This window comes from Balaenoptera borealis, assembly GCF_965194805.1.
Source record: "Balaenoptera borealis genome assembly, chromosome: 8".
NCBI lineage: Eukaryota > Metazoa > Chordata > Mammalia > Artiodactyla > Balaenopteridae > Balaenoptera > Balaenoptera borealis.
This window is the reverse complement of record NC_138865.1, coordinates 54473452-54498210: the sequence shown is the minus strand read 5'-3', so window position 1 is coordinate 54498210 and position 24759 is coordinate 54473452. Positions and strand designations below refer to the sequence as shown.

At 38.7% G+C, this 24759-nt stretch overlaps 2 protein-coding genes across 6 annotated transcripts in view; one reads left to right on the top strand and one right to left on the bottom strand.

The window, feature by feature from the left end:
• Positions 1-8243: 8243 nt before the first annotated feature.
• RRAGA (Ras related GTP binding A) lies at positions 8244-9952 on the top strand. Its single transcript, XM_082401679.1, has one exon. The coding sequence runs from the start codon at positions 8579-8581 to the stop codon at positions 9518-9520; it is 942 nt and encodes a 313-aa protein (XP_082257805.1). The 5' UTR covers positions 8244-8578; the 3' UTR covers positions 9521-9952.
• A 2031-nt stretch (positions 9953-11983) lies between these two features.
• HAUS6 (HAUS augmin like complex subunit 6) overlaps positions 11984-24759 on the bottom strand; it is a 49759-nt gene continuing 36983 nt past the window's right edge. For all 5 annotated transcript variants that reach the window (XM_082401642.1, XM_082401643.1, XM_082401644.1 and 2 more), the window contains 5 exons: positions 23230-23296; positions 22761-22937; positions 20503-20638; positions 17550-18596; positions 11984-15427 (listed from right to left, as the gene is read on the bottom strand). In XM_082401642.1, the coding sequence (XP_082257768.1) occupies positions 15333-15427; positions 17550-18596; positions 20503-20638; positions 22761-22937; positions 23230-23296 (1522 nt within the window). In that variant the 3' untranslated portion in view covers positions 11984-15332. The remainder of the gene's footprint in view (positions 15428-17549; positions 18597-20502; positions 20639-22760; positions 22938-23229; positions 23297-24759) is intronic.

The following is a 24759-nucleotide window of genomic DNA, read 5'->3' as shown; positions in this document are numbered from 1 at the left end:
AGAAGGTTAAGATGATGAAAATCTCCTGGAAAACAGAACAAAAAGACAAATAGAAAATAAGAAAGGGAATATAAAAGCATTAGAGGATAGTTCATGAGATCCAATATCCAGATCACTGGAGTGTTGATAAGAGAGAACAGAGAATACAGAAGAAATGTATCATCAAAAAAGTCCAGAACATTTTCCAGAATTAAAGGACATGAGAAGGCCCAACACAAAGCAAATTGGGGCTCAAAGTTTCAGAATGCCAGACATAATGAGAAAATCTAAGTTTTTAAGAGAGAAAAAATAGATCAATAATAATAATAGTAAATAGATCAAACACAAATTAACGGGCATCAGACTTACTAGAAGCTAAAAGACAATGGAGTAATGCCTCTAAGACTTTGAGGGAATATTATTTCCAACCAACCGAATGTCAGAGTAAAAATAAAGACAATTTCAGAAAGGCGATGTCTTGAAACTTTTATTGCTCTCATGCTTTTTATCAGGAAGCTACTGGAAAATGTGTTCCACCAAGTGAGCGAATAAGGTAAAAAATGAGGAATGGATAGGATCAAGGAAAAAGGGTACTTAAGAAAGGGTAAGGAAATCCCAGGATAGTGAAAGGAGATCATTTCACCTGTAGAGGAGACACTGAGGATCCCAGAACAGATGTCACCAAGGAGATGAAATTGAGTTTGAATGTAATGAGATTTTCCATACATTATTTTGTATTATGACATTTTGCTGTATGTTTTATTTCCATAAACCAGAGCAAGGGAGGATTTTTTAACTTCTTGTCCTGCACACATGTTAACATAGTACCCTACACGTACTAGATATTCAAATTTTTTTTAATTACAAGGTATTGTTTTATTTTTTATTTTTTTTATAATTATTATTTATTTTTAAAATTTTTGGCTGCGTTGGGTCTTTGTTGCTGTGCACAGGCTTTCTCTAGTTGCAGCGAGCAGGGGTTACTCTTTGTTGCGGTGCACAGGCTTCTCACTGCAGTGGCTTCTCTTATTGTGGAGCATGGGCTCTAGGCGCACAGACTTCAGTAGTTGTGGCTCGCAGGCTCTAGAGTGCAGGCTCAGTAGTTGTGGCGCACGGGCTCAGGTGCTCCGCGGCATGTGGGATCTTCCCGGACCAGGGCTTGAACCCATGTCCCCTGCATTGGCAGGCGGATCCTTAACCACTGTGCCACCAGGGAAGCCCAATATTCAAATATTTTTTATTTTATTTTATTTTTTTCTGAAAAGCAGCACTGTTTTTAATGAGTTTTAGTCCAGAATACAAAGCAAGGTGCTAGTTGTTGCCTCAATGATAGTACGATGATAAACAATGGCTTTTTCTTCCCCCATTAGGCAAGTTACAGATGTGTATCAGATGGACAGGATGAGACATTTGAATAAGTGAATGGAAGAATGGAATACCTATATATTCCATTAGAATAGAGTATAGCACACTAAAAAGGGCTGTATGGTGGATCTGGAGTATCGTAACTTAGGAAGCTTCAGTATCCTGAAAACACTGATAAATTCTGAATGAATGATACTGAATAACACTAATTCATTCATCTACTTAAAGACCAAGGACAGAACAATGTTATATTTTCAGGGGGGCAGTATGGCCTATTATTAGGCAAGTAGACCCTGCAGTTACTCTATATGAGTTCAAATTTCCATTTCAACAACTATAACTAAATTATATTAATGGATACATACTATTAATTGAGGTAAATTATGACATCAATAGTATAAAATGTGGAGAAGAGGTAAAAATGGAGAGTTCTTATATGCAAGTGAAGTTAAGTTTTTATCAGCTTATTTTAAGTCTATTTTAGACTGTTAAAACTATAAGATATTTTATTTAGGCCCTTTGTAATCACAAAGCTAATGCCTATAGAAGTTACACAAAAGAAAAAGAGAAAAGAATCGAAACACTACAAAAAAAACAAAACACAAAGGAAGATAACAAGAGAGAAAAAAAGGACAAAAGAACTACAAGACAAAGAGAAAATAGTTAACATAATGGCAACTGTAAATCCTTCCCTATCAATAATTACTTTAAATGTAAATAGACTAAACTCCCCAATAAACAGATACAGAGTAGCTAAAAGAATATGAAAACCAAGATTCAACTGTATGCTGCCCATAAGAAACTCACTTTAAATCCAAGAACACACATAGGCTAAAAGTGAAGGGATGGAAAAAGGAATTCCATGAAAATGGTAACCAAAACAAACAGGAGTGGCTAAACTTCTATCAGACAAAGTACACTTTCAGTCAAAAAAACCCAAAAAACAAAAAACTGTCCCTAGAGACAAAGAAGGTCACTACATAATGATAAAAGGGTCAACTCAACAGGAAAATATAACAATTATAAATGCACGCACATCCAACATCAGAGCACCTAAATATATATTTAAAAAATATTGACAGATCTGAGAGGAGAAATTAACAGCAATACAATAATAATATGAGACTTCAATACCCCACTTGCAATAATAGACAGAACATCCAGACAGAAAATCAATAAACAGTGGACTTGAACAACACTATAAACCAAACAGATATATACAGAACTTTTCACCAAACAGCAGAGGAATACACATTCTTCTTAAGTGCATACAGAAACATTCTCCAGGATAAATCACATTAGGTCACAAAACAAGTCTTAAAAAATTTAAGATCAAAATCATATCAAGTATCTTTTCTGATCAGAATAGAAAAACTAGAAATCAATAAAGTAAGAAAGCAGGAAAATTCACAAATACATGGAAACTAAACAACACACTCTTGAATAAATCACTAGGTCAAACAGGAAATCAAAAGGGAATTCAAAAAATGTCTTGAGACAAAAGCAAAAACTCAGCGTACCAAAACTTATGGGATGCAGCAAAAGCAGGACTAAGAGGACTTAGGACGAAGTGATGAAAAGCTACCTTTAAAAAGATCTCAAACAACCAGACTTTACACCTCAAGGAACTAGAAAAAAGCAGAATAAACTAAACCCAAAATTAACAGAAGAAAAGAAATAATAAAGATCAGAGAAGAAATCAATCAAATAGAGAATAGGTGGAAAAATCAACAAAACTAAGAGTTGGATTTTTTGAAAAACTAAAACCAACAAACCCATAGCTCGAGTAAGAAAAATGAAAGAAGACTCAAATAAAATCAGAAATGAAAGAGGAGACATCACAATGGATGTCTCAGAAATAAAAAGGATCAGAAGGGACTATTATGAACAATTATGTGTGTACAAATTAGATAAACTATAAAAAATGGATAAATTCCAAGAAACATACAACCTACCAAGACTGAATCAAGAAGAAATATTGTAGAAAGCCTGAACAAACCAGTAACATATAAGGAGGCTGAAGTAGTCATCAAAAACCTCCAAAGAAAAATCCAGGACCAGATGACTTCACTGCTGAATTCTACCAAACACTAAAAGAAGAATTAATATCAATCCTTCTTAAAATCTTCCCCAAAATAGAAGGGACTTCTGTGGTGGTCCAGTGGTTAAGACTCCAGGCTCCCAATGCAGGGGGCCCAGTTCAATCCCTGATCAGGGAACTAGATCCTTCATGCTGCATCTAAGAGCCTGTATGCTGCAACTAAAAGATCCCACATGCCACAACTAAGATCCCACATGCCACAACTAAGACCCCGTGCAGCCAAATAAATAAATAAATAAATAAAAATTTTTAATGGAAGTAAAGGGAATACTTCCAAACTCATTCTATGAAGCCAGCATCACCTTGATAACATAAGAAAAGAAAATTGGAGGCCAATCTCTCAGATGAACATAGATGAAAAAATCCTCAATAAAATACTAGCAAACCAAATTTAACAACACATCAAAAAGATTATACCAATTTCGATTTATCCCTGGGATGCAAGGCTGTTTTAACTTATGCAAATTAATCAATGTGATACACCACATTAAAATGAAACATAAAAATCACATGTTCATCTCAATAGATTCAGAAGAAGCATTTGACAATGTTCAACATCCATTTGTGATAAAAATTCTCAACAAAATAGGTACAAAAGAAAATTTCCTCAACATAATAAAGGCCATTTATGAAAAGTCACAGCTAACATCATAATCAGTGGGGAAAAACTGAAAACTTTTTTCCTAAGATTCGGTACAAGGCAAGGATGCCCACTCTTGCCACTTCTATTTAACATAGTACTACAAATACTGTAAATATCAATCATACAAAAGAAAAAAAAAAGGAATAAAAGGAATCCAAATCAGAAAGGGGGAAGTAAGATTCTCACTGTTTGCCAGTGACATGATCCTATACATAGAAAACCCTAAAGACTGCCCCCTCCCAAAAATCTTAGAACTAATAAATTCAGTAAAGTTGCAGGATTCAAAATCTATACATCTATACACAAAAATCAGTTGTGCTTCCAAAAACAGACACATAGATCAATGGGACAGAAAAGAGAGCCCAGAAATAAACCCACACACTATGGTTAATTAATCTGTGACAAAGGAGGCAAGAATATACAATAGAGAAAAGATAGTCTATTCAATAAGTGGTGCTAGGAAAACTGGACAGCTACTTGTAAAAGAATGAAAATAGAACATTCTCTAACATGATATACAAAAATAAACTCAAACTGGACTAAAGACCTACATGCAAGACTGGAAACCATAAAACTCCTAGAAGAAAACATAGGCAGGGGCTTAAGAATCTGCCTGCCAATGCAAGGGACACAGGTTCGAGCCCTGGCCCGAGAAGATCCCACATGCCGCGGAGCAACTTAGCCTGTGCGCCACAACTACTGAGCCTGAGCTCTAGAGCCCGCAAGCCACAACTACTGAGCCCACGTGCCACAACTAGTGAAGTCTGCGCACCTAGAGCCCGTGCTCCGCAACAAGAGAAGCCACGACAATGAGAAGCCCACGTACCACAACGAAGAGTAGCCCCCGCTCACTGCAACTAGAGAAAGCCTGCGCACAGCAACGAAGACCTAACACAGGCAAAAATAAATAAATAAATAAAATTATTTTTTTAAAAAAGAGAGAAAGAAAATATAGGCAGAACACTCTTTGACATAAATTGCAGCAATATTTTTTTGGATCTACCTCCTAAAGCAAAGGAAATAAAAGCAAAAATAAACAAATGGAACCTAATTATACTCAAAAACTTTTGCACAGCAAAGGAAACCATCAACAAAACAAAAAGACAACCTATTGAATGGGAGAAAACATTTACAAATGATATGACAGATAAGGGGTTAATATCCAAAATATATATACAGCTCATACAACTCAACATCAAAAAAACAAACAACCTAGTTTAAAAATGGGCAGAAGACCTGAATAGACATTTTTCCAGCGAAGACATACAGATGGCCAACAGGCACATGAAAAGATACTCAACATCGTTAATCATCAGAGAAATGCACGGTAAAACCACAGTAAGATATCACCTCACAATGGCTATCATTAAAAAAAAAACAAGTAGGGACTTCCCTGGTGGCCCAGTGGTAAAGAATCCGCCTTCCAATGCAGGGGACGTGGGTTCAATCCCTGGTCGGGGAACTAAGATTCCACCTGCCGCGGGGCAACTAAGCCCACAGGCCACAACTACTGAGCCCGCGTGCCTCAACTAGAGAGCCCACATGCCACAAACTACAGAGCCCACGTGCTCTGGAGTCCGAGTACCACAGCTAGAGAGAGAAAAAACCTACACACCACAACTAGAGAAGAGAAAACCCGCACACCACAACCAGAGAAGAGAAAACCAGCACGCCTCAATGAAAGATCCCTCATGCCTCATCAAAGATCCTGCGTGCTGCAACTAAGCAACTAAGACCCGACACAGCCAAAAACCACAAAACACAAATAGATGACCTAAATGGGAAGGAAATCCAAAACAAGAGGGAGTATATGTATACATATAGCTGATTCACTTTGCTGTACAGTAGAAACTAATACAACATTGTAAAGCAACTATACTCCAATAAAAATTTTTTTTAAAAAACCCCACAAATACCAAATGTTGGTGAGGACGTGGAGAAAAGGGAACCCCTGTACACTGTTGATGGGAATGTAGGTGCAGCCACTATGGAAAACAGTATGGAGGTTCCTCAAAAAAATTGAAAATAGAATTGCCATATGACCCAGCGATCCCACTTCTAGGTATATATTCAAAGGAAAGGAAATCACTATCTCAAAAAGATATCTGCACCTTCATGTTCATTGCAGGATTACTTACAATAGCCAAGATGTGGAATCAACCCAAGTGTCCACTGATAGATGAACGGATAAAGAAAATGTGATTGATATTAATATATCAATAAATATCAGAGAGAGAGGAGAGGGAATTCAGCCATAAAAATGAAAGAAATCCTGCCTTTTGCAACTACAAGGATGGACCTTGAAGGCATTATGCTAAGTGAAATAAGTCAGACACAGAAAGACAAATCCTATATGATCTCATCTATATGTGGAATCTAAAAAAACCAAACTCATAGATGCATATTGGTAGTTGCCAGAGGTGGGGTGTGAGGAGGTTGGAAAAATGGGTGAAAGTGGTCAAAAGGTACAAACTTCCAGTCATAAGATAAATAAGTTCTGGGCATGTAATGTACAGCAATGGTGACTATAGTTAACAATACGGTATTGTATATTTGAAACTTGCTAAGAGAGTAGATCTTAAAAGTTATTATCACAAGAAAAAAATTGTAACTATGTGAGGGGATTGGGTGTTAACTAAGCTTATTGTGGTAATTATTTGGCAATATATATATATATATCAAATTATTACATTGTATACCTAAAACTAATACAATATTATATGTCAAGTATATCTCAATAACACTGGGGAAAAGGGGGGAAAAATCACCATAATCCAATATATGTACTAGAAGAATTTAAATAAGCTGAATGCTAAAGACCAAAAATGTTCAGCTTTTCTAAGGAACAGTACGAATTCTTCTGCTGATATATTTTAGCTAAAATTTATGTCAATATCCACCTGTAGAATATGGTGTTACAGAACATTCTTACTGGCTCAGAAAACTGAAGATGTGTTAAGTTTTAAACAAAGAAATCAAAAGAAATTTTTTTACATTAAAAAAAGCAGAAATGGAGGTTTATATATACAACAAAATATTATTCAGCCTTTAAAAGGGGGATCCTACCATTTGCAACAACAAGGATGAAACTGGAAGGCATCAGCCTGAGTGAAATAAGCCAGACACAGAAAGGAAAAACCTTGCATGATCTCACTTATCTGTAGAATCTAAAAAAAGTCAAATACATAGTAGCAGAGAGGAGAATAGTTATTACCAGGTAGGAGGAAGTGAGGGTAATGGGGAGATAATGGTCAAAGGATACAAAGTTGCAGTTATGCAGGATAAGTAAGTCTAGAGATTTAACCTACAACATGATGACTATAGTTAACACTGTATTGAATACTGGAAATTTACTAAGAGAGTAGATTTCATGTGCTCTCACCACATACACACACAAAAATGCTAACTATACAAGATAGGTTAGCTTGACCATAATCATTTCACTGTGTATATCAAATCATGATGGACACCTTAAATATATACAATTTATATTTTAAAAATAAATTGCATTTCATTATGTAATAGACGTGTAACTTCGTAGAGTTACCTAACCCCTGTAAGCTTCGATTTACTGACTTGAAAATGAGGTTATTTATTCATAGGGTTATTGTGAGGAGTAAGTAATGTTCTATATTAGAGTTTCCTCAAGCTTTGGAATTCTGATTATAAATCCCAAAGTCTGAGACTACCGAGAAAGCAGGTGTAAGAAAGGAACTTGCTTCCAAGTGGAAAAAGCACTAACTGGGAGTTAGGATATCTCCCGGGAGGGATTCACTACCATTCAGCTGTGTAGCAATGGGCAATCACTTACTTCTGAACATCTGTACAGTTTTTATCTCCCCTGTCCTTGTACTGAGTAAACCAGGGAATCTGAGGAGGCCTAACTGGGCGGAGAAGTTAAGCCTTCTTCGGCTTTTCCCTGTCTGCTGCTCAGGCCTAAAACCACGCAACAGCACACCGCGCTCTTAAAGCGCGTAGTGGTGCGCTGGGGTTTTTTCGGCCACGAGATGGCAGCATTCTCCCAACTGCCCACACACGTACAATTTGCAACCGTAAGCCCCGTTTAAATAGGAGAACAGAACACCAGAGTCCTGGGTTCACCTTCCATTTTCTCTTTCGGGTGGGCCCTGATGCGTTTCATTAAAACAGCGGTTTATCAAAGCTCGTTGGGCAGCCACGGCCGAGAGCGCGGGTTCTCGCGAGATCGCCGCCGGAAGTGGGTGGCAGCGGAGACGCAGAGACTCTCCTCTCCGGAAGGCGAGCGTTTCTCCGTAGCGCCTGCAACAGTCTATCCCACGGCGCTCTCCCCCGAGAAAGAACTCACCGGTCGCCGCCTTCCCAGCCCCGAGCTCGCACCTTCGGCTTCCCCGGCTGCACAGCTGCACGGCCCGGCTGTCGGACCCCCCGCAACCCCCGGCCCCTCCCTCCCTCCGACCGCGCTGCAGTTAGGCCGCGCCCTGAGGCCCAGTCCGCGGCAGCTCCGGCGGGTGATGCCAAATACAGCCATGAAGAAAAAGGTGCTGTTGATGGGGAAGAGCGGGTCGGGGAAGACCAGCATGAGGTCCATTATCTTTGCCAATTACATCGCTCGCGATACCCGGCGCCTGGGTGCCACCATTGATGTGGAGCACTCCCACGTCCGATTTCTCGGCAACCTGGTGCTGAATCTGTGGGACTGTGGCGGTCAGGACACCTTCATGGAAAATTACTTCACCAGCCAGCGAGACAACATCTTCCGTAATGTCGAGGTTCTGATTTACGTGTTCGACGTGGAGAGCCGCGAACTGGAAAAGGACATGCATTATTACCAGTCGTGTCTGGAAGCCATCCTCCAGAACTCTCCTGATGCCAAAATCTTCTGCCTGGTGCACAAAATGGATCTGGTTCAGGAGGATCAGCGTGACCTGATTTTTAAAGAGCGAGAGGAAGACCTGAGGCGTTTGTCTCGCCCGCTGGAGTGTGCCTGTTTTCGAACATCCATCTGGGATGAAACGCTCTACAAAGCTTGGTCCAGTATTGTCTATCAGCTGATTCCCAATGTTCAGCAGCTGGAGATGAACCTCAGGAATTTTGCCCAGATTATTGAGGCCGATGAAGTTCTGCTGTTCGAGAGAGCGACGTTCTTGGTCATTTCCCATTACCAGTGCAAAGAGCAGCGTGACGTCCACCGATTCGAGAAGATCAGCAACATTATTAAGCAGTTCAAGCTGAGCTGCAGTAAATTGGCCGCTTCTTTCCAGAGCATGGAAGTTAGGAATTCTAACTTCGCTGCGTTCATCGACATCTTCACATCAAACACGTACGTGATGGTGGTTATGTCAGATCCGTCGATCCCTTCTGCAGCTACTCTGATCAACATTCGCAATGCCAGGAAACACTTTGAGAAGCTGGAGAGAGTGGATGGTCCCAAGCACAGCCTTCTTATGCGTTGAATATTGCCAAAATGCGCTCTCTGAAAATGCTGAATTGCCTTCCCCCTTTTTCTTTTAATATTCATAATGTCGTGTGCTTAAAAGTGGGCTTTGAAATGTGTGCTGCTTACTTCTTCCATCCCTTTCTTCCCTTCTCCCCAGTCTTTAAGCCTTGGACGCTATTTACTCAGCTATCCAGTAGAGCTTCAAGATGGCCTTTCTGAAAAGTTGGTATGGTGTTAACACTAAAGTAGGTGGTGGTGTATGTGTGTATGTGTGTTCTGATTACCTGGTTATAATAGATATACACATCAAAGCCTTTACAATATCTTCCTGTATTCCTTACAAGGTTGCAAAGGTGGAATGTTATTTTATCAGCAAGGTATTAAAATGCATTTATAAATTCTTTTTGGCTTCAACCATGAATAAACATTTGCTGTTAGCAATTTAAAATATGGTCTTATTTGAAATAATTTGAAGGTGGTTAATATTAAAGCTATAGATTCTGACTGCCCGCAAGTATTGCTTAACTGGTAAGTTTGATTTTTCTGACCTTGGCTCCCATCACCTTAACGATGTTTCACAGCAACTGTAGCAGTGTGGTTAAGAGAACGGTCTCTGGAGCTAGACCACCTGAGCTGAGTTAGTATTCTAGTCCCTTCACTTACTAGCTCTGTGAACTGGGCAAGGTACTTAATTTTACTGTGCTTGTTTCCTCATTTGTAAAATATGGATAAGGATAGCACTACTTCATTGGGTTAAGATTAAATTAAAACAACATGGAAAACATTTAGAATGGTACCTGGCACATACTCAGTAATGTCAGCTGTCAATACCACCCACTGAGCCATTCTTCCTCCCCACTCCCAAATTACTGGATGTGAAGCCTAGCTAAATATTTAAGCCCTTACTAAATCCCAGGTATTCTTAAATACTTGATGTGCACTTTCTTACTCAATCCTCACAACCTGTGAGGTAGATTACTTTTATCTGTTAATAGATGAGAAAACTGGTATGACCTTATAAGGTTATACAGCTGAACCTAGGCAGTATAATTGCAGATCCTCCCCCTCTCCTAACCGTTACATGCCACTACTAACTCCATTGACAGAAAAGTTCATCATAAAAATCCTAGCTTTTTAGCTGTAAATTATTCCTTCATATAAGTTCCCTTATTTTATAGATTGAGTAAACTAAAGCCAGGAAGTTAAGTGACTTCTCTCAATAGTGTTTCGCTTTGGGCAAGATCACTTTCCCATCTGTATTTGTCTGGAAATTGGATAATTTTGAATCAGATTCTTAGATTACATACTTTTGGGAATGAATTCTAAGGTTCCTATTTTGAATTGGCAGTGTGGTATAGTGAAATCAAAAAACAGACCTAAAGTGCCCCGTTTCAGCCGCCTCATAGATTGTTTTAAATGAAATCTAAGTATCTTAGAGCCGAAACACCTCTGATCAACTCCTCTCGCCTCTCATTTTACAAATGAGGCATTATCTCTATTTACAGACATTAAATATAAGTGATAGGGAATTTCCAAACCTTTATAAAGTTATTTAACATTTATTAAATCCTTTATAGCAGCACCTGTGAATGACAAGATCCCTACCCATAAAGAGCAAGAAGCTGTTCAGATATGTTATTAAGCTAGTCTAATTAGGGCCTTTGGCAATAAACTAATATAGACTCCAAATGAACTCTGAGGGTATATATGTACTTTTAAAAATCATTTTAGGGCTTCCCTGGTGGTGCAGTGGTTAAGAATCCGCCTGCCAGTGCAGGGGACACGGGTTCGAGTCCTGGTCCGGGAAGATCCCACGTGCCGTGGCGCAACTAAGCCCGTGCGCCACGACTACTGAGCCTACGCTCTAGAGCCCCCGTGTCACAACTACTGAAGCCTGCACGCCTAGAGCCCGTGCTCCACAACAAGAGAAACCACCGCAATGAGAAGCCCGCGCACCACTACGAAGGGTAGCCCCCGCTCGACCAACTAGAGAAAGCCCGTGAGCAGTAGCAAACACACAGCGCAGCCAAAAATAAATAAATAAAATTAATTTATTAAAAAAAAATCATTTTAAAATACATTTAATAAATCTAGAGCTAGGTGGTATGAACGTTTATTCAAGACTAGTATGTAAAACATTTACAGATAGTCCCATGGAGGACTCACAAATATTTTAAATTCAGGATGTGGATTTAACATTCACAGTGCATAAGGCAAAAGGTTTATCAACTATGTATCTGCAACTTAACGTGAAAGAGAATTTTACTTTAGCAAATACTTTCTTTACATTAAGGAAAATGTCCTTAAACATATCTTCTTTAATTTTAGTATACTCAGAGTAGGGGAAAAACAGGGTTTCCTTTTATACAGGTCTCAAGAATTTAAATAAAATTGACTCCATAGATCATGTTTAAGAAACACATGGTAAAGAATGGTTTCAAAATAATTGTATTTTTGTTTTCAATTAAATTCCCCCAAATTGATTTTAACAAATAGTCTTTATTCCACTTGGTAACATTTTTCATGTTAAGCAACATTATATGCTTGTCCTCTTTAAACATTTAAAACAATTAGGACATAGGGGCATTATCTGAAGTTTCAAACTGATAGAGAAGTCAGTTTACACACCTTCATCTTATGAATAGTGAATAAAACAAGGTATATTCTGCTGTGAATGTAATGAGAAAAAGTACTCTTACAGCAATAAAGTAGCCCTCCCTCTTTACCATTACTTTAATTCCATCACACAGAAGGCAAAGAAAACAATTCCAATACTTCAATATTGATCTGCTAAGGATGATCTATGGCCCTTGGAGTATATGTATGTATGGACACACCCCACACACACATCTACGTAAGTATATGTCTGTATGTATTTAATCAATACAACTGGAGAAATCACATACAACCATGAAAAAATACAATAAAAGCAATAAATGAAAAATACTAAGTGAATAAAAGTTAACATAAGCCATAGGAGATTTCAGAGAAGGGACAGTCCCATGGATAAGAGACTAAAACTTCAAGGTGAAAGTGAGATTTGTTCTGAACCCTCAAGGACAAACTATAACTGTGAAAGGCTGGGAGGTGAAGGTAGGATATTCCAGCTTCAGAACTGTGCATTAAGATTTTTAAAGACACATGCCCACCAAAGCATTTCAGTAAAAAAAAAAAAAAAAAAAGGGAGATCATAGTGGAAGGGGGAAAAGAGGAATCTATGGAGAAGACCTTATATGCCTTTAAATTTGAACTCAATTCTGGAATTAACGAACCATTAATGGAATTTTAAACCAAGAAGTGATATGGTCAAAGCAGTCCCTTAAGGTCAAAAGGCAGGTATGCAGGCAATATTGGATAAGGAAGAGGAGTCATAATCAAAATGGTTTAGGAGAAAGTGACAAATCTAATATACTTTTGTTTATACTACTGGCATACAAAGGACAGGGAAGAATGCCAAAAACTGTCAGCCTATCACAGGTGTGACTCACTTAACAACGATGTGGTTTTTGTAAATCCATTAATATCCAAAGATATTTTGGTCTTGTGATTCTCAGTAATTCAGGGCCCACACTTACTGGTGAACTTCAGCTTCCTTATCAGAGAGCTAAGATCTCTAAAGCAGAATGTAATAGTGTACCTAACTTCTTTAAGATACCCCAGAGCTAAATGTGAATCTGTATCCCCTAGCAGTGGCTCTCAAGCTTTTTATTGAGCCTAAGAATTACCAGGGAAGCTATTTAAAATGCAGATTTCCAATCCTCACTTTGGACCTACAGAATATATTTCTTAAGATGTATCCCAGGTAATTCCTCAAGTCCATCTTAGACCTAAGTCATTTAAGCTCCCTAGCTTTGGTATCATAACCTGTAAAATAGGTACAATATAACTATCTTACAGAGGTATAAGAATTAAATGATATATGTATTATTAAGTATCCAGGAATAGCTCTGGCACTTTGTAGATGCTAATATGATAGCTCTACCTTCTTAGCATGTTAATTTTGCATTTACCAATACTATGTTTCTTAAGACTAGAGGACAGTTTCCCAGTAGACTTACACAGTCCCTATTTGTTCTGTTAATAAAAGAATATGGCACCTTAGGAGAAGCTTTTCTCTTCCTCTTTCTTTTCCACTGCAAAGAAGGTAGTTATTTGTGCTTTTCTTCTGTCATTTCTCACAAAAAAAGACTGGCCTTCAAACTTGGATCAAACAAGCAACACAGAGAAAGTAAGCCAAAATGAGTGAAGAAAGACGAAGTATTAAGCCCATCCACTTCCAGAACTCTTCCCTTCAACTTTTCTCCTCTTCTTGCTAGTTTCTTGGCAAACTGGACAAGGCTGTGATGGTTAAGAGTTGAGGCTAGACACAGGGCTGCTGTAGGTGCTACCACCCTTCCAGTGTGTGCTTAACCTCCTGGTTCGCAGAGGGCAATGTCATGTATTCACTTGGATGCTAAAGACAAGCCCTTTTCTTGGCCAGGGGGTCTGACTACATGAGGCAGGACACTGCACAGGAGGCCTCACATCTGACTCCCATTTAGAGTACAGAAGGCCCACTCCTGCAGCCATATCCTACATCCTGGCCTTTTAGTTACTTCTAGGAGGTCTTGTTGGTATATTAAGGAAGGAAAACAGGGTCAAATCCTAGCTTCACTACTGACTTAGCTGTGTAACACTGAACAAGTTATTTAACCTCAAATTCAATTTTCTCAAGTTAATTTGAAGCTATTCTGTAGGCAGTGGGGAACTGATGGTTTTTCAGGAGGAAAGTAACAATCAAAATTAGCTCCCTTAACCTGCTGTATAGCACAGGGAGCTCAGCTTGGTGCTCTGTGATGGCCTAGTTGGGTGGGATGGTGGGTGGGGGGCAGGGAGGTCCAAGAGGGAGGGGATGTGTGTATGAATATAGCTGATTCACTTCACTGTGCAGCAGAAACTAACACAACATTGTAAAGCAATTATACTCCAATAAAAAATTTTTAAAAATAAAAAAATTAAAAAAAAATTAGCTCCCTTCCCCAAAAACAGTGCCCCTCCAAAAAAAACCAAACACAGACTAATTTTTTAATTTACATTTTTTGTTAAAATAAAAAACTAGAGTTAAATTCTCAAAGTCTAAATTAGACTAAATATAAAACTGCTATACAATCCACTGAATGGATTTATAGTTAGTGTCCCTCAAAAGTATCTAGTCATCTTCCACCTTTTTCCTTTTTTCTAAATTCATTCTGCTCCAGTCTTCACTATCATCACATGCACTTTATTCCATCAAACATCATTTTTCAGGATCAACCTACCTGAATAATCATTAAGCCTCTTTAGAGCTTTCCCAAACTTATACTTTATCATTTTGATTATACACCCCAAAGCATTACTTTCCTCACTTTTTTTGTTTAGTACCAGAATGTTGTAAAAAGAAACAATAAAAGTTGTTTATTTCCCTAAAAAGAAAGATCAGTATATCCAATGGCTATTAAGTTAACCACTTAATAAAACACATCAAAAACTACTCATCCTTATGTTAATTAACTGAAATTAGAACATACTGAATTAACCTAATACTTTGCCATTTACTTCATGCTTACAAGATTATGCAAGAAACCAAACTGGCTTCTCATAACTTGTTTGCTTTCCAAATACTTCACATTTCAACCCCATATCCATACAGAGAAAATCCAAACATACTCTCCTTACTTAAAATCAGTAGAGAAGGCTAAAAAGCATTATTTAGGACTTTTTTAGACCCTGAAAAAGTTACACTTCCAATGTGTATTTAAATTACAAATGTTTTTATCCTGTGACATTGCTTCAACTTAAGTTCATCATAGTTAAGTTGACTGGGCTACTGCTTCATCTTTCAAGTCAGATGGAGATTCTTTTGCATCAAGGCTCTTATTCAAGATTTCTTCTTCTGCAAAATTGACTTCAAAAAGAGAAAAAAGGGTAAGCAAACATTATGAAGAAAATATAGGACAAATTCCAAGTAGTAGCAAATCTCAGTAAAAAGTTCACATGCAAATATGTAACTGCAATAAAATTACCATTATTCTGGGACTTCCCTGGTGGCACAGTGGTTAAGAATCTGCCTGCCAATGCAGGGGACACAGGTTCCTGCCCTGGTCTGGGAACATCCCACATGCCGCAGAGCAACTAAGCCCGTGCGCCACAACTACTGAGCCTGCACTCCAGAGCCCGCGAGCCACAGCTACTGAAGCCTGCACGCATACAGCCCGTGCTCCGCAACAAGAGAAGCCACCGCAATGAGAAGGCTGCGCACCACAACAAACAGTAGCCCCCACTCGCCACAACTAGAGAAAGCCCGCGCGCAGCAACAAAGACCCAACTCGGCCAAAAACAGAAATGAATTAAAAAAAAAAAAGTAAGATGGGAGTAGGATGGGCCCTTAATCTATAGGACTGGTGTCCTTATAAGAAGGTACACAGAACACAAGGGGAGAATACCATGTGAAGATGGAGGCAGAAATGTGTTATGCTGCCACAAGCCAAAGAACACCTGGAGGTTATCAGAAGCTAGAAGAGTCAAGAAGGATCATCCTCTAGTGCAGGGGTCCCCAACCCCCGGGCCGTGGACCACTACCAGTCCGCAGCCTGTTAGGAACCAGGCCGCACAGCAGGTGAGTGGCAGGCGAGCGAGCGTCGCTTCATCTGCCGCTCCCCATCACTCACATTACCACCTGAACCTCCCCACCCCCCAACCATGGAAAAATTGCCTTCCAAGAAACTGGTCCCCGGTGCCAAAAAGGTTGGGGACCGCTGCTCTAGTGGCTTCAGAGGGAACACGGCCATGCCAACACCTTGATTCTGAATCCTAGCCTCCAGAACTTGTTTTCTCCAGAGACAAAAAATTTCTGTTGTCTTAAGCCACCCAGTTTGTGGTACATTGTCACGGCAGCCCTAGGAAAGTAATACAATGACCTACCTTGTTTTGTCACTGCACCCCCATCAAATTATTTCAAACAAAATCACAGATACTATATTCTTTTATTTATTTATTTTTTTAAAATTCAAATTTATTTATTTATTTATTTATTGGCTGTGTTGGGTCTTCGTTGCTGCGCACAGGCTTTCTCTAGTTGCAGCGAGCGGAGACTACTCTTCATTGCGGTGTGTGGGCTTCTCACTGCGGTGGCTTCTCTTGTTGCAGAGCACAGGCTCTAGGTGCGTGGGCTTCAGTTGTTGTGGCACATGGGCTCAGTAGCTGTGGCTCGCAGGCTCTAGAGCGCAGGCTCAGTAGTTGTGGTGTGTGGGCTTAGTTACTCCACGGCATGTGGGATGTTCCTGGACCAGGGAACGAACCTGTGTCCCCTACATTGGCAGGCAGATTCTCAACCACTGCGCCACCAGGGAAGTCCCACTATATTATAATGATATTTAACATAGCGTTTCTCAACTTTTTTAGAACCACCTTCCATTAGCCAAAAAGATTTTGACAAGGTTTACTTTCAGTAGTTTGTATTACAAAAGCAACAGGTTTCAGGCTTTTGGTTTTGTTTTCCACCCCTGTCCCATACCAATTGTAAGCTATATAAAAATCACTAGAGGGGCTTCCCTGGTGGCACAGTGGTTGAGAGTCTGCCTGCCAATGCAGGCGACACGGGTTCGAGCCCTGGTCTGGGAAGATGCCACATGCCGCGGAGCAACTAGGCCCGTGAGCCACAGCTGCTGAGCCTGCGCGTCTGGAGCCTGTGCTCCGCAACAAGAGGCCGCGATAATGAGAGGCCCGCGCACCGCAATGAAGAGTGGCCCCCACTTGCCACAACTGGAGAAAGCCCTCGCACAGAAACGAAGACCCAACACAGCCATAAATAAATAAAATAAATAAAATAGTGTTAAAAATCACTAGACATTCTGAAAGTACCCATAAAAATGATGGGTTCACTCTTCTCATCCTAGGTGAAGGAATAAGGAGCATATTTTGTCACATTAACAATAAAGATCGTGTAACATTCACTGCATGCTATTTTTAGGAGAAGGTGAGAGAAAACTTCAGCAGGTTAATACGCACATTATCTAGTTAAATCTTACCTGTTAAATTAGGTAGAAGTTCTCCAAGACTACATGGTATTGTGGTCCTCAATCTTTGTTCCACTGGAGAAAACTTAATTAGTGGTGAAAGAGACCGTTTTCTTTCATCAAGGGACATGGGTGAAGATGGTTTTGTATAGTCAATGTGCAAATCATGAGTGCCCAAAAAGTTAAGCATATCATCAGTTTGCATGTATTGGGAAGTAAGGCTCAATTCTGGTTTGTGTCTTTCAAGTGTTTCAGGATTAGAGAGGCAAATTTCTTCCCTTTGCTTGGACAGAGATTTCTTCAGAGCCTCATATCCACTGCAAGTAGCCTGTAAATTAAAGTCTGATTCTGGAGTATTCTGTCTTCCTCCCACAGCACCTTCTGGGAAAATGCCACTGTGCATAGGACTATTTGGTTCCAGTTTAAAATTGGCCTCTGTACTACTGGAGCTATTAAGACTTAAGTGACCAACTTCTTCTGGAAGAGTTTCATGTAATATGCCAAAATCACTATCTTTAAAACTGGAACTAATTCCACTTGATATCTGAAAAGAGTTCCATAACATACTTTTATGCATGGAAAGATCTTTGTAAGAAGCTTTCGAGTGGTCTGATATTTTAATATACTCTTCTTCACTGCGACCTATCACATCTCTCCTATTGCCTACAGCAGGGGAGAATGTCTCTATTTGGCTAGTTTCTAAAAACTTGTTCTGTAAAGCTGTACATTCCAAATCTTGCTTACAAATTATGTCCTTATTTAACAAATCTGACAGATTTTGTGTTGTTGGTTCACCTATGCAACTGGTTACCACAGGTTTCTGAAGCACACACTTGAGGCAATCTGAAACAACTTTCTCTTCAGGCAAATGAGAATGGCTAGAATCGGACACAGTGGTTGCTGAGAAAAAACTGTCCACATTAAGCTCTTTTTGATTATGCACCACAGGTAAGGATTCTGGCAATACTTCTCTATGTTCAGTATCCATTTGAATTGGTTCTGTACTTCTGTTATCTTCTATTTTAACAGCTTTTCTCCATGAGCTCCTAATTTCACTTACTAATTAAATGAAGGGGGAAATTACACAAGTTATTAATAAATTCCCAAACAGAACATGCAACTAAACATTTCATTTCTAGTGCTTAAGATAAAACTGCTGACTCAGTACATGTTCATAGATATGCCAGTTGGATGACAAGGCTCCACAATATACCAAAGCCCAACAACATCAAAGAATTCCATCTCCAACTGACCATACACAAAAAGTGAAAGGTGTTCCTGAAATGTGCATATACTTTCACACAGCACATACAAATCACATGTATTAAAGAGATATTTTCTTAACCATAATTCAAAAAGAGTCATGTACCACAATGTTCACTGCAGCTCTATTTACAATAGCCAGGACATGGAAGCAACCTAAGTGTCCATCGACAGATGAATGCATAAAGAAGATGTGGCACATATATACAATGGAATATTACTCAGCCATAAAAAGAAACGAAATGGAGTTATTTGTAGTGAGGTGGATGGACCTAGAGTCTGTCATACAGAGTGAAGTAAGTCAGAAAGAGAAAATCAAATACCGTATGCTAACACATATATATGGAATCTAAAAAATAAATAAATAAATGGCTCTGAAGAACCTAGGGGCAGGATAGGAATAAAGATGCAGACGTAGAGAATGGACTTGAGGACAAGGGGAGGGGGAAGAGTAAGCTGGGACGAAGTGAGAGAGTGGCATAGACTTATATACACTACCAAATGTAAAACAGATAGCTAGTGGGAAGCAGCCACATAGCACAGGGAGATCAGCTCGGTGCTTTGTGACCACCTGGAGGGGTGGGATAGGGAGGGTGGGAGGGAGACGCAAGAGGGAGGAGATATGGGCATATATGTATATGTATAGCTGATTCACTTTGTTATAAAGCAGAAACTAACACACTATTGTAAAGCAATTATACTCCAATAAAGATGTTCTTTATAAATAAATAAATAAACAAACAAATAGAAAAAAAGATATTTTCTTGCCCATCTAGGCCAGGGTTTGGCATGCTTGTTTATTTATTTATTTATTTATTTATTTATTTATATTTATATATACTTATATATATACAGCATACACACAGACACACACACACACACTTTTTCTGTAAAGGGCCAGACAGTAATACTTCAGGTTTTGCAGGCCATCTTGTCTGTGGAAACTACTCAGCTCTGTCACTGTAATGTGTAAGTAGCCATAAACAATATGCTGACAAATGAACAAGGTTGTGTTCAATACAACTTTATGTACAAAAACACATAGGGTGGGCCAGATTTGGTTTGCAAGACGTAGTTTGCCAACCACCAATCTATACAGTGGCTAGGTTCAACGTGAACTGAATCCATTTAACTTTGGACATGTCATTTCTAGTAGCATAATGGAAATTATATTTAATCACTCACCCAGGATGATGTGCCTACATGAGGACAAGAATATCAGAACTTTGCCCACACAATATAGGTTGTAAGAAGAAAGTATGGGGGAGTCTGATTAGCTTGGGAGAGGTAGGTAAGATCTCTGTGCAGAGTTTCTGGATGATGCTGCTGGTTGCTGACTGGAAGAGTACAGCCTCCAAACTCTATAAATGTTGATCACAGATCAGATGTGGAGGCAGAGGGTATTTCTGAAGTGATCAACTAAAATATTTTCCAGGAAAAAGCCAAGTAAAACAACTAAAACAAAATTGTACAGTTCTAGGGCAAAGTAATATTGCTGAAGGACTGCCATATAAGTGACAGTGCCCACAGTTGATATTTCAATAAAAGTCCCCCACATGAAAACAAACAGAGCCAATGTCACTAAATTGAAAGATACAGAAAAAAGTTTTAAAGTGAGTTTCCAAAAGATTTGTCAGACCATGGTTCTAATAGTAGTAATGTCTAAGAAAGAAACTAGTGACAAAAAACATTATTAACTTACTCAAGTTTTCTGGAGTTCGGGGAATTTGATTCCTTGTTAAGAACGGGTCGGAAACTAGAGAGTCAATTAGTCCCTCTAATATTACTTCTTCTCCTTTAGAAGGCTGTGGTGAATCAGATAAAACTGCCCTTGCAACCTAAAACAGAAAAGAAAAAGTAAAGCAAAAATTACCAAGCCCACTGGTAGAATGCAACAAAGGCCCTGATAAGAACAACAAGCACAAAAATAAACTCAACAGTGTAGCTCCCAGACACTCCACATAAGACTCTTCAGGCACAATCCTACTAAGGTGAAATCAAACCCCAAACCCGTTTCCTCCCTTATCTTAAATGGATATCCTGTTACACAGGAGAGAAAAGATAAGAAATCTTTATACTTGGAAAGATTTAGATATAGTTCTGACTGCAGTGATCTGAACTACTATCTGCCACACTTTTGAGCTTCACAATTCCATATCTGCTAAAATGACTGGTTCTAAAGCATGCAGGTTCTTCTTAATCATAATCCACCGCATGGTAATACCTCTACTAATAAACACAGTACATTCTGACAACAAACTTCTTGGCCAGAAACCTCATCATCAGACATAAATTAGTGAAAACATAGGGATACATTTCTAAAATAGAGAAAAGAAAGTGTATAATATGAAAATAGCACTCTGTATTAACATTTTAATAAAACCAGAAAGCAAAAAACAAGCAAATTAAAATCTCTGCACCCTGAAATCCCTAAAAAAGAAACTGCCTACAACCATAATCAAACTGACTCCAATTCACCCTCCTCCATGAAAATAGAGGGCTCCTTAGAATTCTAACACTAAATATTCCTTGTCATAATAAACACTATTAAAGAGAATTAATTTCACTTTACTTTCAGAGTTTTATGAGATTTTAGGGCTCTCCTCTTACATCCTATCTCATTCCACTGCTACTGTAAATTCTTTTAACCAGAAAATGTGCCTTTCCTCCCATATCAGGAAAGAAAAAAAGAATGACTAATCATCTTTTCTTTAGTATAGAGTCAATCAGCTAATACAGAGAAACAACAGAACTTTAGAGATTTAAAAATATTTAGAGACCATGAAACTGGTCCAACTTCCTCAAGTTGCAAACAAGAAAAATGACTGACAGCCAGCTCTCTTATTTGGACAATATTTATTAACTTTTTTCAGGATCAAGATAAAGGAGGAAACTCCAATACCTCAATCAATATGCACTAAACCAAACTTTTCTTTCAGTCTCTCAGGAATGTAAAACAGCTGATTTATTTTCTGGCTGTTTATCCAAATTCAAACAATGGGAAATATGTAATAAAAATAACATTAAAGGGCTTCCCTGGTGGCGCAGTGGTTGAGAACCTGCCTGCCAATGCAGGGGACACAGGTTCGAGCCCTGGTCTGGGAAGATCCCACATGCCACAGAGCGGCTGGGCCCGTGAGCCACAATTACTGAGCCTGCGTGTCTGGAGCCTGTGCTCCGCAACGGGAGAGGCTGCGATGGTGAGAGGCCTGTGCACCGCAATGAGGAGTGGCCCCCACTTGCCACAACTAGAGAAAGCCCTCGCACAGAAACGAAGACCCAACACAGCCAAAAATAAAAATAAATAAATTAATTTTAAAAAAATAAAAAATAAAAAATAACATTAAAGAATGGCCTGACCATTTCATTTGTATAAACCGAGTTCTGTAATACTCAGCAATAGTCGTATTATGTGGTCACTTGCCCGTGAAAAGTAGAAAAGTATTAAGGAACAGAGCTGGTTAAGAAAACCAAGATCATAAACAATCATGTATTTATTCACTTTTGAAATATTTAAAAAGCAGAAGGACAAAACCTTCACTCGGTGATAATATATTGTATAGTCTTTGTTCTAAAATTCAAAAAAAGAGGAAGCTCAGCTAAGCAACAGATAACATTCACAGAGTATTTTAACAAGTATAATCATTGGGTGTATTTATCCAACAATTTATGTAATGGTTAATTCCAAAAATATTATACATGTATTATTTTTATAACTTTTGGATAGATATAGAATGGGACATGGGTTCTAAACCATGGATATAATCTTAACTAAATAAGTTTATTTTATATCTATTTCTACTTTTGGGGAGGGCCAATTCTGCTTTAACCATGATTTTTATTATCTGCGACCTCCCTTCCCAAATTACACCTAATCAATAATTAACTGTACTTTACTTATAACCCCAACACCATTGAGAAAATGACATTTCAGTATACTTATTACAATCTTTTTCTAACCTCTTCTACCAAATGATCTTGCTCTTTTTGGAATGGATCACTTTTTTTAGCTGGCAGAGACCCTCCAAATGCACTACTCTCTGCAATATTTGATGATGAAGAGTCTTCCGCTTCAAATTCTGGTGTTTTCTTAGAAACTGTTTCATTTTTCTCTCTAGGAGTTGTCAACTTCGTGTCCTGAAGAAGATAGACATATAATGTTAAAACCTTAATAACTGTACCTCATCTTCATTAATGTTTATCTATAAAAGGTTAACATTATTGTAAAATTAAATGTTCACTGGCAGTTTAAAAATTCCAGTATTCCCATTTAGAAGTAATAACTAATGTGTAAACAGGAATGGTACATAATGTGCACATACTAGGAAATGTGAAAATATAAATTTAATTGGGATATCAACTAAAGTAAAGAGTATTTTATCATATGTGAGTATGGTCAGAATTAATTTTAAATTGTTTTAAAATGTACCTTTTCAAGTAGTGTAACACTGTTTCTATCTGATGGTGAAATGGGCTGCAACAGAAAAGAAGCAGGGCTAAAAGAAAAAAAAATTAATAAATCCAAGTTATGAGTAAGAAAGAATTCCATTCACTTGATGTGTTTGAATATTCTAAGGAAACTGTCTGCCCCGTATCTGTCCGTTACGATTTCACTCAATTCGTCCCGGTCATCAAAAGGCAGTTTATTATTCTAGGGAAGTACAGTGACAATTAGAGCAGTACTTCAGCCCAATTTGTGTATCAGCCTCCCAAATTATGAACATTATCCTTACCCACTATGTATTTTAAGTCAACAGCATTTTTTACAAGGGTTGGATGACTTGATGAACACTCAAAAACTTGAGTACAAGGTAAAAACAAATTCAATTAGGGACTTCCCTGGTGGCGCAGTGGTTAAGAATCCGCCTGCCAATGCAGGGGACACGGGTTCGATCCCTGGTCTGGGAAGATCCCACATGCTGCAGAGCAACCAAGCCCATGAGCCACAACTACTGCGCCTGCACTCTAGAGCCTGTGAGCCACAACTACTGAGCCCGAGTGCCACAACTACTGAAGCCCCTGCGCCTAGAGCCCATGCTCCGCAGCAAGAGAAGCTGCCGCAATAAGCCCGCGCACCACAATGAAGAGTAGCCCCCGCTCGCCGCAACTAGAGAAAGCTCATGCACAGCAACAAAGACCCAATGCAGCCAAAAATAAATAAAGAAAAATAAATTAAAGAAAAAAAATTCAATTAACTAGAATCACGTTATTACAATGTCCTCAGGCTTCAGACCACAGAAGCACTGTAGCAGAGACTGTAAGATTCTTTTGATATTTCAGGTCCAGAATCAATTTCTCTTATGCTGAATTTTCTATAGCAAATACATTACACTTACAGTAAAGTCATAAGGTTATTCAATGCGAATTTGCGGCATTCCACACATAGTGTTCCTTAATCTCTTAGATTCTCTTGTCCCTTTTGGTAAACATGAAAACCTTATGCATCTTTTCACTATAATTACAAAATAAGTTGTTAAATTTTTTAAGCCTTCAAAGTAATGATAACTTTATTTATCTTCATCTTGAAAGTGCCTTCAAATTCAATCATGGATTGGGTCTGCTCACTGACCAAAAGCTTTTCTATTCTAGGTAAAATGGAGGCAGGATTACCACAGAAACCAACTTCAACATCAAGCATGCCGGTGTTTTTCCTTCTGTTCATAGACAGAAAAGTACAAAATTAACAACTTTGCAAATATTTTATATAATAGCAAATATGCCTTTCAGACTTTTTCAAATGTGCCCTTCTTGAAATCTACCTTCCAAACATAATTCAAAATCACTGAAGTTGCTTGTTTCAACTTCGCCTCGACCGGATATAATCTAGATATCTAAGGCAAAAGATTAGTGATTACTATCTAGTGTGATTTTATCCACATTCTTCCCCAAAATTGACATTAAAATGATCAGAAAGCCCTCTGAAGCAGGGCCAGCAAGCCCTATGGACCAACGCCACTAA